The 19,494-nt window shown below is 38.6% G+C and overlaps 1 protein-coding gene across 1 annotated transcript in view; it reads left to right on the top strand.

Annotated features, from left to right (window-relative positions):
* Positions 1–880: 880 nt before the first annotated feature.
* The window catches only part of LOC108795029 (collagen alpha-1(VII) chain-like), a 204,348-nt gene continuing 185,734 nt past the window's right edge, over positions 881–19,494 (top strand). Inside the window, exons 1-9 of the mRNA XM_018566199.1 lie at positions 881–885; positions 1,457–1,633; positions 4,677–4,836; positions 10,629–10,722; positions 10,981–11,154; positions 14,521–14,681; positions 15,804–15,933; positions 18,138–18,254; positions 19,025–19,180. Coding sequence (XP_018421701.1) covers positions 881–885; positions 1,457–1,633; positions 4,677–4,836; positions 10,629–10,722; positions 10,981–11,154; positions 14,521–14,681; positions 15,804–15,933; positions 18,138–18,254; positions 19,025–19,180 — 1,174 coding nt within the window. The remainder of the gene's footprint in view (positions 886–1,456; positions 1,634–4,676; positions 4,837–10,628; positions 10,723–10,980; positions 11,155–14,520; positions 14,682–15,803; positions 15,934–18,137; positions 18,255–19,024; positions 19,181–19,494) is intronic.

Raw genomic sequence — 19,494 nt, 5'->3', positions numbered from 1 at the left:
ACAGCTGAGCGGAGCCAGCCGTGATCAGCCATGATCCCGGCCAGTTGTAATTCATCGGCTGGGACCTACTAGAACCTTGGTTCTCAACTGGTGGGTCGTGATCCAAAAGTGGGTTGCGACCCTGTGTGCATTGGGTCGCCGCATGCCTTCCACTTTTAAAGGTTTTTTTGCTTTACCACGCAGTCGCACCTATTATGTGTTCTGGTGCAGTAGGTGGATTGCGTTGCCATTCATTTTAATGGCACTCCAAACACACCTCCAACACACCACACTATTCAATCACCCACACCAGAATGCGCAGTACCGCAATGCCGTGCCTTCCATTGCAGTGCGACTTGGGTCACGACTTAATGACCAAGGACAAATGTGGGTCCTGAGGTTACACAGGTTGAGAATCACTGTACTAGAAGACTCTGGCAGGTGACGGCCAATAGGAAACAATTGGGTGGAGCTAGCTGTCACTGCTAGCTCCACCCAATTGTTTTTTTTTCTTTAAAAAAATCTTTATTTTTTTTAATTCTCCTATTTATTTTCATTTTTAAAATAATGTTTCTACTTGTTTTTTCCTCCATTCTTTTCACTTATTTGCTATTCTGCTCGGTACCATGGTTAGCTGTCACTGCTAGCTCCACCCAATTGTTTTTTTTTCTTTAAAAAAATCTTTATTTTTTTTAATTCTCCTATTTATTTTCATTTTTAAAATAATGTTTCTACTTGTTTTTTCCTCCATTCTTTTCACTTATTTGCTATTCTGCTCGGTACCATGGAGGTACCGAGCAGAATAGCCGAGCCGAATGCCGCTCATCGGCATTCGTTATTTACTCACTGCTGTTCGGACCCTATGAGACCACGGAGGTACCCAGCAGAATAGCCGAGCCAAATGCCGTACGAGAACAGGGGCGAACAGCAGCGAGTGAGCTGCCGTTGCTTCTGCTCAGCCGATCCAGCTGTTGGATCAGCTGAGTCGAAGTCCTTCTGCACTGCGGCTCGGCCGGACATGCTGAGCATGTTCGGCTGACCGAAGTCAGCCGAAGGCAGCCGATATACGGCTGATTTGAGCTGATGTCCGGCTCAAATCAGCCGTACAAGCCAGAAGTGAATAGCCAAACAGTGTTCGGCTCACTTCACTTCGGCTGGGTTATTCACTCTGCTGCCTTCGGCAGCTTTGTGAATAACCCTGTTAGTTTAGTTTTGTCGACTAAATCTTCAGTAGAGAAAATTACAATGTAATTTCATCATAGTTTTACTCCTATTAACTTCGTTTTTATTTAGTTTTCATCAGTAAAAATATGCAGATGATGAAAACTATGACAAAACATTTTAGTCGACTAAATTTACACTAGTTTAATGTTTATTATAGTCATAGCACACAAATGTATATCATTGTTTAGTCATATTTTTATTTGGAATGCAGCTAATAAATGGCATTGTGATTTACCTTTTACACAGACTGCAGATCTGCCGAGGCAGCAGACATTGTATTTTTAATAGATGAATCATGGAGTGTTGGAGAGGAAAACTTCCAGATTATTAAAGACTTCGTAAGGAGTATGATTGGTTCATTTCATAACACAGAGGTACTTGGGAAGGAAGGAATACGTTTTGGAGTTGCCGTTTATGGAGATTCAACAAGGTAATTAGATCCTGGGGTTTATTTACTAAAGAAATTAAAAACTGTTCACTTAGCAAAGTGTATGTTCTGTTTGCACAGCTAATGTTCATTTAGTCCACATCCACCTTTATAAGTGATTAGCATGTATTGTGGTGATGTGGAGGTGCAGTGATGATGTATATGTGTGCACATTTTCATGACTCACATTGCAGGCTTCCTTCATTTTTTTATGAAGTGTTTATTAGGCCTGAATCTTACAAATTAAAAATTTTCTCCACAGGAAATTCAGTCCGACAGTGGGGTCACATTTTAAAGCAGGCTGTACACAGCTGCCCCCCTCCCTGTGATTCAGTGTAACATGATCAGTAAACACCAGCTCTACCTTTGCACATAATACACTGTCCTTACTCACAGTGCGGGCATTCTTAATTTTTTATCAACTTTTTATTAGGCCTGATTCCTGGAAATTCGAAAATGTTCTTGAAAGGAAATTCAGTCTGACACCGGGGTCAGATTGAAAAGCAGGCTATAAACAGCTGCCCCCCTCCCTGTGATTCTGTGTAACACGATCAATAAATACCAGGTTTGCTTTTTCACACAATACACTGTCCAGGATAGGTTGCCACTATGAATACTAATGAATGGGGGGGTGGAGAGCTCAGTTGTAGTATACACAAATTGCTTGCAAACCACAGAAGAAGCCATTTCCATGAGGAGATGAGAGGAAAGCTAACAAAAAAACATACGTTTCTGTGTTCATATACAGAAACTGCATATGCCTGCTTCATGTACACTACATTGCTGGCAAATGGTTTTTTTAAAAATACCTCTGCAAAGGTGGAAATGGGCTTTAAGAAATAATGTGAAGTTGTGTTCGCATTGGGTACCAAAGCGAACATAAGCTTTGGTAAGTGAACAGTCGCTTGTATAAATAATTGCCCTTTTGTTAGCATGATCATGCAAGGATTGCAAACTGACACACAGTCTCAGCTCAAAAACAATTCCTAAAGTTAATTAACAAGCACAGTACTGTATATGCTTTGTAATTATCATTAGACATGTGCACTGCCAAAAAATTTGTTTAGTTTCGTTTCGTTTTAAATTCGGATTTGTGTTATTTCGTTTTTCGGGATTCGGGTGTGAAAGTCAATTCAGATTCGGAATTCGGATTCGGACGAAATTTGGTAGCGGTAGGTCGAACGTTCGTTTTGTTTTCTGTTCTTATTCGTTTCTTATTCGTTTCGTTCGTGACATTGAGGGGGAAAAATATTTTTCTCCTTCTCTAATGTCACTTTGCTTCAACGAACGAAACGAATAAGAAACGAAAAAGAACTGAATAAGAACCGAAAACGAAACGAACGTTCGAACTACCGCTACCGAATTTCGGAAATGGAAATTCAGATTCGTTTGCATTCGTTATGTCTGTAATTCGGAATTCGGATACATCCGAATGTCCGAATTTCCGAAAATTCGTCCGAATTTCGATTCGGAACGAAACAAATTGCACATGTCTAATTATCATACTTTTGACTGCACATGCACCTAATTCTTATCAATGAAATGACCTTCAGAGAAGACCCGTTAGTTCTTGCTAAAGGCTGGTACTTGTTTACAGTTTCATTTTTAGAAAGAGAAAGTCATAAGAGAGAGAGAACATGGTGGAATATAAAAACGAATGGAGGATAAAAAATGTAATATGTACACATTCTTTCACACTTCTGTAAATGAACCCAATACCTACTTTGATGCTTAAAGTAAACCTTTACCATGGTGCTATTTTTAAACTCTCAAACTTTTTTTTCAATAATGAATCCAGATCAATCAAATAAACATTACCCAGCAAAGTATTTCTTAAAATTTGCCCAAGCACTTAGACCCCATTCACACACGAATCGGCCTGCACGTATAGCTCCGTGCTCCGTGCGGGGCCGTACCAAGCAGCTGCCGGGAAGGACAGGTGCTGCTTGTAATTAGAACGCAGCCCCAGGTCCGTAGGGGTGCGGGTTTTCTGGCCGGGACGCATTCAGGATCCATTCCGGCGGCGTATGAATACGATCACCTGCAAACCTACAGACCTGCAAATGAGGTGAGCGTAGGGGGGCGTACGGCCGCGTAGCCCCATAGAGAAGGACCTTCCCGGCAGCTGCTTGGTACGGCCCCGCACGGCGCTATACGTGCACGCCGATTTGTGTGTGAATGGGGCCTTACAGTCATCATTTTCTAAACAGCTGGTTCCAACTCTCTCAGCTCTGCTACCCTGAAATTCTTGTTGAATACAATAGCACAAGGGCCAGAGCAGTCTCCAGTAGCTATCCACCTACTGGCTTAGAAAAGGGAGGATCAGAGAGCAGGGAATTGGCTTGCCTTGCTGTGCCTGTGTGTTTCTGAAGACAGACTCAGCCTAATAGCACACAAAAGGGTGAATCCACCCTAAAACAAGATATCAGGGCCAGTGCTCAAGGGGACCAGCTAATTCTGCAGAACACAAATGTTTAAACCTCAAGGAACGGCATCCATTGTAAGTGATTTAATCAGAATTTGAAATAGCTTAATAACTTTTTGAATGTAATATTTTAATGCTACAAATGGTTAGCAGGCAACCTCAGTTGCTTCACCACAGCTTTAAGGAGCCTACCCACCAGCCAGATGTGCCGCTGAAGCCACCTCAAAGGGCAAAACGTCTGTCACATCATGACTGGGCTTAATACAAATGGTAATGTAGCCAGATCTTTAAAAGTTTATAGAGTACTATTTATTCATACAGACTGTTCATTCTGAATCAATATATTGAAATATACCTTATATGTTGAAAGTAGAATGTTGGTGTCATTTATTAATTTTTTTCTGTCAAGTCTTTGTCAGTGTATTTTGTTTGTCATGGTATTGCAACAACTTAAGAAAGCCCCTAAGTCATAACCATGGTCGCCATGTCACAGTTACTATAGTACACATATCTGCCACCAGTAGATTACTCACTGAAGGAATGTGCAATCTTTGTTGTATACATTGTGGGTACTAAAACTGTTGGGATCTAAACATCATCTGCTTGTTCTAATCATTCTAGGATGAGTATTGAACTATCAGATTATGAAACCACTCAAGACGTGCTACTGGCTCTCCAAAGCATTGCATATAAAGGAGGTAACACCAAGACTGGGGAAGCACTTGGTTATTTGGCAAACAGGGTGTTTAATCCATCCATCTCCAGAGAAGATGTACCCAAGGTAGGTAAACACATTACCATACCATTCATTTTACATACAACTTTTCAGAACTACTTTCATCCCAGGTTCACCTATTTCATAAGTTCAGTAAATCACACTTTTATGTTAGGAAAACTACTGCAAGATTGATAAGGCATTTGCAGCTATATCTAATCATTCCAAGCACAGAACTCTCTTTGCAGATCATGTTGACTATGATAGAAAATTATTTGCATGCTATGTATTCTCCTGCACTTTTAAATATATCCTTTACACAAGCAACATAAATCAAGTATAAATACACTTTCTGAGACAAATCCTAAAGTATATCTAAAGACATTTTCTTTTCATTTTGGATTTAGCAGGAAAAAGTTAGTTTTTTTTTAAACCCATGTCCCACAGAACAGCAATCATGAACCATCACAGAACAGCAATCATGAACCATCACAGAACAGCAATCATGAACCATCACAGAACAGCAATCATGCAACATCACATACAGATGTTATATACACATCTTCACTCTTAGGGCTTGTTCACACCAATTGCGATGCGTTCCAGAGCAGTAGCTGCTGGAACGCACTGCAATCGCTCACAAAACTTCACCCTGTGTTCTGGGGCAGGAGGGGGCGTAGTGGTCCATTGAAGTCAATGGCACTGCAGCCGTGCGCCCAAGCCCACAGTGCAATCGGAAGCGTGGCAAAACATTGCCTGTGTTCTATTCCACTGCAAACGCAAAAAAATAGAGCAAGCAACATTTTTTTTGCGTTTGCAGTGGAACAGAATGCAGGCAATGTTTTGCCATGCGTCCGATCGCACTGTGGGCGGTGTGTGTGGCTGCGGTGCCATTGACTTCAATGCACCGCCACACCCCCTCCCTCCCCAGAATGCAGGTGGAAGTTTTGTGAGCGATTGTGGTGAGTTCCAGCAGCTACCACTCTGGAACGCAGCCCAGTCTTAAGCTCTAAGCTTTCCTAAGTTCTGTGTTCCTAGGCATAACAGTTTTCACATATGGGAGACAACAGCACTTAGTGGAATCTTTAAATTAGGCAGAATACTGTGCAGTTAGGCCTTCCCCAGGATCACTGCTGCTCACTATCTGGAGTCTCACCCTTCTCATATCTGTAAAAATAAGTCAAGGCAACTGGACTTGCTGTATTTAACCTATATGTATGTCAACCTATATAACTTCAAAGCAGCTAAATATTATACAGGAATAAAATACAGCAAGTCCAGTTGCCTTGGCTTATTTTCTAGAGATATACCATGACCTGGATGAATGAGAACCTTCACAGACTCACCCTTCTCAGCTCATTCAAACAAGCCTGAATCTGGTTGCAAAACTGTCTAATAATGACACCCACTTGCTGCCCATTCTTGATCCGATACACAAGCCCAGACTCCTGAACAGTGGCGTAACCAGAGTTATGGGCGCCCGGGGCAGACATTTTTTTTGCGCCCCCCCATTATATAAACATCCACTGGAACTTTACCCAGCACCCCCACACATGCTTTTATTTTAATTTTTCACATTTTAAAAATATTTTATTTTTAGTTATTTTTTTATAAACTTTTAAATTGATATTTCCCTTTTAAAATAGAAAAAGAGATTGAGGACACAGAGTCCTCAATCTCTTTTTCTGTATTCCCTGTTATCAATGAACAGGAATCCTTTATGAGTGTTCCTGTTCATTGATAACATAGTATGTTTACTATAACCACAATTATGAATGAACAGGAGGTGATGTAGATCACTTCCATTTATTCATAATTGAGGATACAGTAACCATACCATATCCTCAATTATCTACAAACACTCAGCGATCACTGATCGCTGAGTGTTTGCTCTCGCTCTCGCTCTCCTCTCTGACACGCTGTCACAGGAAGCTGGGCGAGCAGTGTGGGAGGAGAGCCCAGCCTCCTGTGACAGCGTGGGCTGTCTCCACCCCCACACCGCTCTGCCGCACTGTGATAGGCGGCTGAGCGGTGTGGGAGGAGAGACACTGGCCGCTCACGGCGGTCTCCTCCCGCAGCGCTTGGCCGGCTGTCACTTTCTCTCCTCCCTGCTGGGACAAATAGCAGCGCCCAGTGGGGAGGAAAAAAATCACGGCTGTGCTGACAAAATGGCATGAAAATTGCATTTTCGGCATTGAGCCAAAAGTGCAATTTTCGGCCAGCGCCCCCTTCAGCTTTACGCCCTGGGCCAGCGCATCGGCCGCCCCCCCCCCCCGGTTGTTACGCCACTGCTCCTGAATAAGGGTCATTTTGAGTGTGTGCAAGGAATTGCTTAAGTCCTGTTAAAGGGGGATTGTTCAGTCGTCGAAATGCATTGGGTATCTCTTGTCATCTTCCAGATTTTTTGTGGAATCAATAAAATACTGCTCTGGACTTTTAAAGAGTGGTTTTGGCACTCCCTAGTGTTTGACTACAAGCAATAAAACTAAAACTAAATAGAAAAAACTTTTGGGAGACATATTAATAAATCACACTATAATAATTTAGGGGTGTCACAGTCAACTATGACCTTTCATATGTACTGCAAATATAACTGCAGTCCATAACAGTCACACAGTCTTTGCACAATGTCATTGAAGACAAAATATTAATAGCCAATGGGTAGAACTGTCAACCTATATAACTGCGAATATTATACAGGAGCAAGCCAAAAGAAGCGGGTAGATGAATAGTTCAGCTTGGGTTCAATTCACAATTCCTCAAACTCTAAATAAATGAAATAAATGCTCTATAGTGATAATGAATATAAATGTTAAAAAAAGAGTTAACAGGAAAAAAACTTTAAAACACAACCCCACATTCCCCTAACCCCCTTCCATCCCAATGAGGAAAAATCTCCTGATCGTGGCTGGATCCACTGGCCCATAGACATAGATAAAGAGGAAACCTCTAATGGGAAAAGGCCTTTGTGCAACAGAGGTGTACTCCAAGGGACCCTCTCTTTTGTCCCCCATGTTTGCTACAACTGTCTTTACATGTATTATATCTGGTGCTTGGCTTCACCGCACTGGAGGCACAGCTGCAGGGGGGAAACCAAAATGCATAGGCTGGCTACCCTCACACAAATTGCCTTTGGTTTGCCACTTGTTCCTGACACAGGCAAAGCTGCCCTTTTTCTGTTGCCCTTTTTAATGTTTATATATTTTTTTTAATTTGCCTGCCAGAGTAATGACTTCATTGAATCCAACCTTGTCAGTAGACAGGAATGTCTCTAAAGTTAAAAACAGGATGTTTCTGAATCAGAAACAGAACCAGATTAAAGACTTTTATTCAAAGAGTGGGAGGCCACTGGTCTCTCAAAGAAATAAAGAAAAGGCCTGGTCCAGACCCCCACATTTTACCACCCATCAACAGAATTTTTTTATGGTATGGTAATTGTTTTGAGCAATATTTCAAAACATTGTTGTAATAAATAAATGAACAGTGCCTTCAGGAGTTACAAAAGGATAATGACTGACATGCCAAATAAATAAACAAACAGTGCCTGTGGGAAATGGGTGTTTGAGAAGCTGAAGCTGCCAGATTCACTGCCATAACCAGGCAGATCCAGCGGTTTAGGTATTGTAGTAAATGGGGATCTTTTAGCAGGTACCTGGAATGCTGCTGAAAATGTTGATCTTATAGCAGCAAGGTCCCAGGTACCTGTTACAAGATCCACATTTACTACAATACCCGAACCGCTGTATCTGCCTAGCTATAGAAGTGAATTTGGAGACCGCTGCTAATGTTCAGATACCTTCCTTTTCTGGAACTGCCACCCTCTCTCTGCAGGTACCTTTTCATATTTGTCACATCAGTCATGATCTTTCTGTTACTCCAGCAGGCACTGTTCATGTCCTTTACTGTATTACATCCAGAGACACTGGATTGAATGCTACATACAGCTGTGGGTTAAGCCATTTGTAATGGATTTCAAATTTTTACAAAATATCAAGTTACATACATGTGTTTTCTTTTACACATACAGTATCACTGGTGGGTGCTGTTTTCTATTAAAGAGAAAATAACCTAAGTACATTTGACTAGAAGAGAAATAGCTTAAGTACATTAGATTTTGATCCATTCTCACAACAACTGGTTTACTGATTTGCATATAAAGAATGCTATTTCGCTGGATGAAGAGCAAATTATGCAATTTGTTTTCATAAATATACACCTTTATGATGTTCTTTCGTAGGCTGCAGTTTCACAGGGAGACACCAGTCAGGTTTATAATCAGAAAATCAAAACTAGAGTTTTATTTCACAGAAAACAAACTAAGATATTGTACTGACTCCATGTACAGTATTCTCCATGCAGGCTAACTGTAATGTCACCCTAATCTGCTACTGCACTGCATAAAACCTGGATAGTGTGTCTGTGATTCAGTGTAAATCTAGATAGCTGTTTTCAGCAATATTCAGCAGCATTTAATACTGCATGGAAACACTCAAAAATCTATCCCTAACTGCTATAGCACTGTACAACTCGATGTTAGTGTGTCTGTGAATGCAAATATAGATAGACGCTTTCAGCATTTAGCACCCGAAGTAGCACCTAGCTTTTCCTGAAGTCTGTTATCTTTCCCTAACTACTCCATCTCTGCTCCAACATGCACTGAATAAAGGCTATTGCGAATCCTGAAGTTTATAAGGAGGGAGCTAGAACATAAGAAAACCCCCATGACTGGCCATTTTAAGTCACCCGACCACAGTTTAGAGGCCAGGAAGTGCATGGTTAGTAATTGGTTGCAATCTTGGTGAACAATCTTGGCCTCTAGGAAATGTTATTATTATTATTGAGCGCTTGAAACCACTTGCACCTGTAGGGAATGCAGCTGTGATTTTTTTCTTAACAGACTGTGTATGTAGGTTGCACTTTCTAGCGAGTGATATGTAGGCAGCAACTCAAATAAACCCATCCTTGATTCCCAAGTAGAGGTGTGCCCTAGAGGAGTAATTGACAAAGCAAATCACCCCCTTTATGTCTTGCAGTCATAAAGAGAAGAGAGACATTTCCAGGGAAACCCTAGAAGGAATTTAACACATTTTAAGATAGGGATATGCCATCATAGGTTGTTTTGGCACATTCCCCTATAGTCCAGTGAGTTGTTGCACCTGGAAGTGTGACACTGCTGATGTCAATTTCAATGTTGATCTATACACATTAGGACTCAAAGAAAGAAAGAAAGTGAATTGTCTAATGTATTTCTGGCAGGATCAACAGGTATGTTAGGGGAAAAAATTGGGACAGAGAGGGAAGTTTATCCTGTTATACATTTGAGATACATAAGTAAATTCAGAAGTGCCTCTGCTGTTTTGCTATGCATCTCTTTTGGTGAACAATGCTTTAATGTGTTAGAGAGTTTAAAGTGTATGTCAGGGCAAAATAAAAAAAAGAACCTATAAGTACAGAAAAATACCTGTAAATCTGCCAGAAATGCACTCAGATCGTATGTCCTTTTGTAGGCTGACAACACACAGCGTTTTTTGGAAGCGTGTGGTGTCTGCTCTGCCTAGTTGTCATTTGCTAAACTCACACCTCCCCACGCTCCTAATCTTTGCAACATAAACATTAATTATTCTGTATTCTAAGATAAGAACTAGGAGGGCTAAGTGAACTCCATGTAATAACACAGGACATGTGCAGAAGACACAGGACAGTTCTGAATGTCTGACATGACCAATAAGTATTTTTGCATCGTATATTTAACTCACCAAATAGAAGCAAATAAGATAAATTCATTGCTACTGGGTACATACACTTTACACTGAAAAAGACCACAGTCACTATATAACTATGTGTTTTTTCCTGAACAGATTGTTGTGCTGTTAACTGATGGTAAATCAGGTGATGCAGTAGAGGAGAAAGCCCAACAGCTGCAAGATAGAGGAGTCACAATATATGCTATAGGTGAGATTTTTAATAGTATTGTATAAATTCTATGGCTACAATTTTATTTATACAGTACCTTGCTTGGTAGCCTATTTCACATTCACTTTTTGGTTGACAATCCCATTTGTACACTTCAGAGATTTTTTTATTTTGAGAGGTTGATATTTTATCTAGAAGTCTAGAATATGCTTAGGGTCAAAGGCCATGTTTATGTCTTGTTTAAAAATAATAGAAAATGGCAAATTATGTTTGTAACATTGTATCTGTCTTCTGCAGGAATCAAAAATGCTGACAGAAATGAACTGATGAAAATTGCATCAGCTCCTATTGAAGAAAATGTCATCATAGTAAGGGACTTCTGGTCCCTCTTTGATATGCTGCCAAGGATCTCAAGAAGAATTTGCTTTACTGCATCTGAGCCTCCAAGACCTATCAAGCACATAGTTGAAAGTGAGTAAGGTTAATATTTGGTGCAATTTTACAAACAAGTGTTTTAAGGTAAAGTTAAGCTTTAAAGAAGACTTCAGACATGAGGTGATCATTGTCTAATCTAGCCAATTTCAGGATTGGTTGACAATCATAAAGTCTTTTGTCACATTCAAACCCACTCCAGACACTCTTTGCCCACAGATTTAATTGAAAATGGTAATTAGCTGTGTTAGATCATTTCTCCTGGTTGCTATTATTTTTCCATGATACAAACTACACTGAAGGGGTATGGGCATACTCCTCATTCCTCCTCCATAGCCATAAATATTCATGCTCAGCCTATGTAACCATGCATGTTCACGTACTGTGGTGTGCTATGACAAAGAATCAGGATTGTGCGTGGTAGGTCTCCATAGAAATCAATGATGAATACTTGATGTCCATTTTTTTTATTCCTGGGCTTCTATCATATTATAGGATGCACTCAGCCAATTTGTTTACACCTACTAAACAAGAACTTTATCATCTCATGTGGGCAGGGTGGGTGGATACCTAGAGTTTTGAGGCCAACACACATCAAACCATATATTCCAACTACACTGTAAACTGTGCATTACAGGACAGGTCTGACAGAAAAATCTGTGTGAAGCCTAAGAAGAAAGCACCATTTATCACAAACTAAATGTAATTTGGTCTCAGCAATTAGTCCATATACAAGAATCACAAACATCATCCTATAGCCTTGCAGAAAAATGCAAACCAAGGAGCAGCATTTTCAACTCATGGTGCATCATGAGCATACATAAACCAAGGAGCAGCACTCCTAATTCATGGTGCACCATGAGCACTCACATTGTTAATACAGCACAAAAGATGTGTCTAGCTTTCTGTGTGTGTAAAAGCTTATCAATAGGAGAGCAAGTGTCCCTAGCTGTTGTGTGAAGTGGGATCTGTGTAATTATAAAAATTAGTAAGTGTAGAGCCTGTCGACAAATCTGGAATCTGACTATGAGCATGAGTATAATCTCTTGAGAATCTGAGCCTATTATTGGGGTATTGGGGCAACTGTGAGACAATGAGCATAGTCTGAAATGCAGCTGTCAAAAGGAGAAGTCTATCACAGTAGTATCTGCCTGACAAAAGAACGTTTCACTTTAATGCATTTTTATGAAGGCCATGTGTCCTTTCTTTTCGTGACTCACTACACATTGTGTAAATTTCTGTTCTACAGCTCCAATCTAGCTTACAACTAATGTTATTTCATTATTTTGCTTTTCTTGCCGCTTTTTTAATTTAAATGTTGCGTGATAAGCAGTTGAGCTGTATGTTCATATGGTGCATACTGTTGTTGCAGCACATCTGGCGTTTGTAACTTCCTGTGTTAAAGCCGTTTGTTTCTGAGATTTTCCAGTTTATGGATTTTTGTAGCCAAGCCTGCCTTTTCTTCACTTGTGTATGTTTTAATTAAGGTGTTTTTGGTTTGAAACCAACTTTGCATCCTCTAATATAAGTCTGATAGGAGAGCCTTCATGAGAAAGTTCAGACATTATTTCTGTTTGTGTTTCAACATGAAAAGGGAACTTTATACAGCTGTAAGGTCAATAATTCAAAGCCCCTTGAATGACAAGACTGATTAAGAGCCTTCAAATCTTCAGTAATTATATATGTTGCCTTTTCTCAATTGTACACCATTCAATCATTCTATGGGTAATAACATCATCTAGTCTGTCCTGTTGTTGTAGCTGATGTTAGTGTAACAACATTTTAGTCTGTTGCTCCTTGGTTTAAATTTTCCTAAAGCTCTATTTTACTTGTGTTTTATTATCAAAATCATCAATTTATGAATCCTTGTAGAATTTGTTGTCAAATCTATCTTTGGTTTGTGACTTCAGACTAGTGTAATGTTGGGGCCATAGGTATAAATCAACTTATAGGTAAAGGTGCTTTGCTTTATGGCTGATAAAAGAACAGTATTCGGGAAAGGGGGTCAAATGCCATTGCTCACTGCTAATTAATATACAACTAAAAGCTCATTAGTTTAAATTCTGCTAATTTATTTTCCTAAAACACAATGATTGTAACACCTCTCGCAGTTACAATAGTGAGAGGTGCCTGTGGTTACAGTGGAAACTGGTGGAATTGAAGAAGCTAATTTTCCCAAAACTGTGATGACCACTGGTCAGTAGGTGAACCTGCCTCCACGGCAGTAGTTCACAGTTGGTAATAGTGACTTGTTGCTGAAATACAAGATATATAGGCATTCTCACTGCCAAATGAGCCAAACTAGTAAATGAGGGCAATAACCACATGGCAAGGGCTTATGTTGAAATGCTAGGAATAGCTTGTTGCTTTTGCTAACAGATGGACAATAGCAACATTTTTGTTTAATGACAAAGTCGAGATAACTTAACCTTCCTATCAGTGTCTGTGGTCAACATTGTTGTGAATTATGACTCCAGTTCAGAGAGCAGACTTTTTCTGCTTTGAAGGGAACCTTAACTCTTATGTAATTACCATGGCCAAGCAGGCTCACTGTGTGTGTCTTAAGATTTAATATTAGATTCTGAGTTAGTGTACCTAGCAAATTATATTTTTCTTTTGCCCCATATTGGTTCTTATTTAGGTATTCTTTAGGAGCAGTTCTTCACAAGGGTATATGAGCAGGTAGGCTCACTGTATGTGTCTCAAGATTGAAAATTAGGTTCTGGGTTACTGTACCTAGCAATTATATTTTTACTTTGCCCCTTATTGGTTCTAATTTAGGAATTCTTTAGGAGCAGTTCTTCACAAGGGAATATACCACAGTGTTTTGATTAGGCAAGGTAGAGAGTACTGTTTCTGGCCTTTAGATGTTTTTTTTTAAATTTATGAATTTAATTTTCTAAGATAAAAATATTAGAAATGTCTTGTTAATTATGGTGTTGCTGTATCCTGCTTTAAATGTAACACATTCTTGGTTTGTAGCCCAGGCTGAAAGTTTTGTAAAATATTTTTTTTCAATGTCTGTTCCATGCTATGTCATGCATCATTGCAGTGTGACAGCTGCTCAGTTATGCAGAATAGAGAAAAGGAAATGTGTTTTTTTTTTTAAACTTTCAGTATTCTGTGACTCAGGACAGGAGTCTGGAGCTATCATATCATACTCCATTGTAATTCTGAGGTGACTTAAATTCTGATTTGTAGAGACACAAAGATGCCATATATTTATGTAGAAGTGGTAGAAGCTTTTAACATTATTTTGGTGGTTATGTTCTGCCCACATTCACTTTACAAATAGTTTTTTTTATGAAATGTTTTTATATTGTTCAGCTACAGGGAAAAACACAGGGAATGATTTTATTTAGTTTAAGTAGATTATTTTATAAAGCATTTGCATTTTCCTTCCAGATGAAAAAATTATTGGTCCAAGAGATCTGATTGTGAGTGAAAAAAGTTACAGCTCCATGCGCATTACCTGGAGTCCTGCCACAGGGGATGTTACCGGTTACCAAGTTGTCATGAATTCTCTCACACCCTCTGGACGTCTTAATACAAATGACCAGAAACAGGTAAGGAGTGAACACTTGGTTCACTTAAATATGTTTAATTATATTTTTTGTAGTGTAAACCTAGAATTACTGGAAATTGTGTAGATTTTTTTAAAGGATCTGTTTTCTACCTTGCTAGCATAATGTACAAAGTAAAAGAAAGCAAATGTCTATGTACTAAAGTAAGAGATAAGTAAAAGATGAGTTCTGATTGGTTACTCTGTTTTGATGTGCCATGCATCATGTGTGCTGCCCATGGGCATAAAATTGTTTCTGGATCCACCCAAATACAGCCTCACTGTGCAGTTGTTACCTCATGTTTATGGGTACCCTAGATTCAGCTGGTGTGTTAATGTTGATAATAAATAAATCACAAGAGACTAAATTCAAAGCATTTTCAGCTCTTTTGGTCTGAGATTACAAAGCCCATACAGCCTTCAGTAGCAGAATGCTAAAACCTCTAGTTCTAGTAAAAACAGATGACAGAACAGTTAATATGTAAGTCTGTGAAATGTTGCTTTCATACAGACAGATGTGTGATCACATAAATGGCATGCATGTATTGTGTAAGTAAAACTCAGTATACTAAACTAGAAGGGCCAAACTTTACTTGATGTTCTTCGTTGGATTACTTTCACTGTTTGTGTGGCTTTTTATGAGGATCTTCTGTTCTTTTGAAGCAAAACAAATGAAATTGTTTACATCAGATGTTTCAATATAATTTTTGTTCCAGTTTTTATTGTTGTGTTTGTGCACACCAATAGAGTAATCTTACTCACTACCTAAACTACAGTGGAGCTGCCTCCAGATACAAGAGGATGGTTGGCGCCTTCTTGGCTGCCCACCCTGCACACCCATAGGGATCCTATGAACCTGTGCATGCTTTGTTTTTTTTTGCTGGCTTCCAGTAACCCGATCAAGGTTCCCTGAAAGCTACCCTACACAGCAGCATATATATGGAGGCCTCATAGGCAAACAATAGGGGCGCCTGGACAATGTGGTGATGTCACTGCGTTATTCTGCCATGATCTCATCTTTTCATCTGGGTTCAGTTAAGCAAAGAATACTTTCCTTTTCTTACTTTTTTTTGTTTTACATTGCTTAGTCAAAGAGAACCCTCTTTATGTTTAATCTTTTTGTCAGATTATGTTGGACAAAGACAAACACACAGTGCTGGTGACGGATCTTAAGCCAACCACTGAATATTTATTTACTGTGCTTGCTATATACCCTAATGTCATAGGAGAGTCAGCTACAATTAGAGGAAAAACAAGTAAGTTTTCTTTGCTTTATTTTTAAAAACGCACTAAATATTTGTTGACTCATAATTTTTTTCATTTGATCAAACTTTATCAATGCATACGTCTAGGGTTGCACAGATACCAAGTACAGTACTCGGTACAAGTACGAGTACATGTACCAATACTTTTGAGCTCCAAGACTAGACTAGAGAAAAATTCAAAAGTTAGGAGGCAGCTGTCATTTGTAAGGAGCACACGGAGCTCCTGGGATTTGTACATCAATGTTTTAATGTTCGATTTTGTTTTTATAAATATAAATAAAGTGATGCACAGATACCAGTTTTGTCAGTAAGAGTACTGGTACTTGCCGAGTACTTACAAGTACGAGTACTGATACATTTTTGTTTATTGTCATGTGACAGTTTTTCTAAAACGATACAGACTAATGATTTCAGGACAGTGGTTGAGCGCCAGAGCCCGGTCCCAGCTGCAACCGCTGCAACCCTGGTAGTTCTCATGAAAATGCCAAGTATCGTCACTGGTACTCGAAAAGTATCTGTGCATCCCTACATACATCACATATGTGAATAGACTGATGTATAAGACAATAAACACTTGTATTGGTTTTACTACTGGTCTGGCAGAATGATCAAGTATTGATACAAGGAAAAAAACATATTTTTTTAAGATTTAGGAAAACCTAAGCTGTGTTTACACTGGTAGATTTTTGGTTGATACAAAAATTCTTGCCACAATATTCAATAATGCCATTAGACAAATGTCATTTGAAATTTTGTCTGATTTTAGCTTTTGATTCTGGAATGATTGGAGTTGACCGAAAGAAAACCACATTCACTGTTCTAATTTTGGTCATTCGAGGAAAATTTTCCATCCTGCTCCTTTTTTTTCATCACTGTGGCCGAAAACAATTGGCGATTTGACCCCATTAACTGTAAAAAATGTAATGAACATTCTGAAAATCAATTTTTTTAACTAAACTAATATCTGATTGTATATACCCAGCTTCAGCTCTACTAAATGGAACTTACTTTCCCTTATTACTATATTATCTCATCTAGCACATTAATGGGAACTTTCCTGCACTGCTTCCTAGAGACTTGAAAGATACATTTAGTCCACTCCGTGACATATATGTAGATCCATTGTATTTTGTGTAACTGGCCAGTGTACCTTCCACTTTTTAATCACTCAAAAGCATTGTAAACTAATTTAATATGCAAGTTGAATGCATCTAAAAGCATGTTGAACTTGTCCATCTTCACAAATCCTTTCATGACTCTAACACAATTTGTTTTATCATACAGCTTATTTATTGGAACAATATTTTCCAACGTATTTATTCTTACAAATATATTACTGTCATCAGCTAATACTGTACCACCATTTAGTACTCAAACCCTAAACATTTTACAAACCCAGTGATTACTTTATGTAATCTCCAGTAAGTCTGGCGGAAAAGTTTGGAATGTTGCGACATTCCCTGCCATCACAAAAATGGCCAATGTGTTTGTCTCCAAGAAAATGGCATCTACAAGGTAAATTAAAGTAATTTCTGTCATGAGAGAAACATGGATGCGCCTTTGATGAGTTCTTCATCTGAATGATGCTAGTTCCCTGGCCAATATGCTGACCTTCTTGCCTCAGAAACACTGACCCATAACAAGTATGCTAAGGACTTATAACTTTTCTCTGACTTTCCTAATATACATAGTTATTTCATTTCCTAACTCTGAGATGAAATAACGATGCATTATTTCATAGTTGAAATAAATAGAGGGTTAGCAAAACTGCCACAGAATTGGCATTTGGAGGAAGTGGTCAGTAATGACACCCCCTTTATTTGTCTCATGACAGGCCTACTTTAATTTTAAATGTAGCTATATTTTTTTTATATACTTAAACCACTTTCTGTCTGCAGGATCTGTAGGACACTCATAGTGGCAAAAGCCCTAATATAAAGTGACCCAGGGTTATAATATCGAAATGTTTTTTTGTTTTTTTTCCCCTAGCACAGTACCATAGCCATTACATGTCTTGAGTATCATGACTAAGTAATTATATACAATTGAAGACTATTGTTACTGTAAATGTAAAATTAAAAAAAATTTCAATAGAGACCATTCATCTAGCATTCATGTGATGCTGTAGATCTAGTTGTACAGATCATTAATAGACACATAGTAATACTGTATTCCAATTGATTTATATTTGAAAGCTGCTGTGCCTCCTGTAACCAATTTCCGAGTCATAGATGAAGGACTTTTTGGTTTAAAAGTAGCCTGGACTCCTCCTTTGGGAAAACTGGAGGGCTACAAGATCTATATCCCACGATGTAAGTAGCACAGTACAAAGAAATATTTGGTAATTCTATACTAAGAATGTGTGTGTGAGATTAGCTATTAATCGAACAAGCTTATAATGGTTGACAGTGGACAGATGACAATCTGGATTCAAATTATCTACAAAACCATAAAAGATTGATCTGTAGTTTCTAGTACCCAATTTATTGTGCTAAAACATGTTTTATATTTCTGTGAAAACCATAATTATTTAATTTTCAAATTTTTCATATAGTTGGCTGTAGTGATGAATTCGTTATTTAGAGTTTAAAAGTAAGTTCTGCAGACGAGTAATGTGCCTAATTCTACCCTTTACTCATCTCCTTTATGTTTACTTTCACTTTGTTACATGGCCTGACTTTTCCTGACTTGATGGCTAAGCCCTGCTGACTACTATTCCACAGTGCAATAAAACTGCCTTAAGGGCATATACATATTGCCCAATACATGTGCAGCACAATGTTGTGCATAGCCATGATCTTCTTATCTTACTGCCAGACAGGATATGCCTTATTGAAAACAACAGACTCTCTGCAGTCTCCACTGACTTGAAGCATAAGCATAAGATTCTTAGGATAGGCACAGACCAGATGGCCTAGGTTGCCTAGCTTTCATTAGGGGAACTAAAGAAAGAGGTTTTATTTTAAACAGTCATATTACTTGGAAATGCTAACTATGTGTCAAGTATAAATTGTAACGATAGCTCCACTTTGGCCTAGATAACATTATTTTTCTCTGACAAGTTTTATTTTACTTTCTTTAGCCAACAGACCTGGGTTTACATATGAACACATTTTAAAGGGAGATGTTTCCTCACACACTATTGATAATTTAGAAGAAGACAAAGAATACACTGTCAGCATCTATGCTGTATACCCACAAGGACCAAGCGAGCCTGTATCTGCAATGGGACGTACATGTAAGTGAACTAATTAGCCTTGCTAGAACATGAATTCAGCAAATATTGTGACCTTCAAAGTGAATTGTTAGAAGATAAACACTATATTGAATAGTTAATTGATACACTCTAAAAACTGTTTCTGTAGAATAATAATATGATCTGCTGAATGTGTTTATTTATAATCAGTAACAGTATGGAAAAAAGCTAGTAAGGAATAACTAACATGCCAAAACCAGAATAAAATCACAACTTTTTTCATGAGCTGAGTGGAATTTGCTGTGAATACGTTATATATCCCATAAATTCAATGATGTATAATTTTCACAGAAAAA

The sequence above is a fragment of the Nanorana parkeri genome, unplaced genomic scaffold (assembly GCF_000935625.1).
Source record: "Nanorana parkeri isolate BGI_ZX_2015 unplaced genomic scaffold, ASM93562v1 scaffold27, whole genome shotgun sequence".
NCBI classification, from domain to species: Eukaryota; Metazoa; Chordata; class Amphibia; order Anura; family Dicroglossidae; genus Nanorana; species Nanorana parkeri.
The sequence above is the reverse complement of the archived record's forward strand: the minus strand, read 5'-3'. Positions and strand labels throughout refer to the sequence as shown.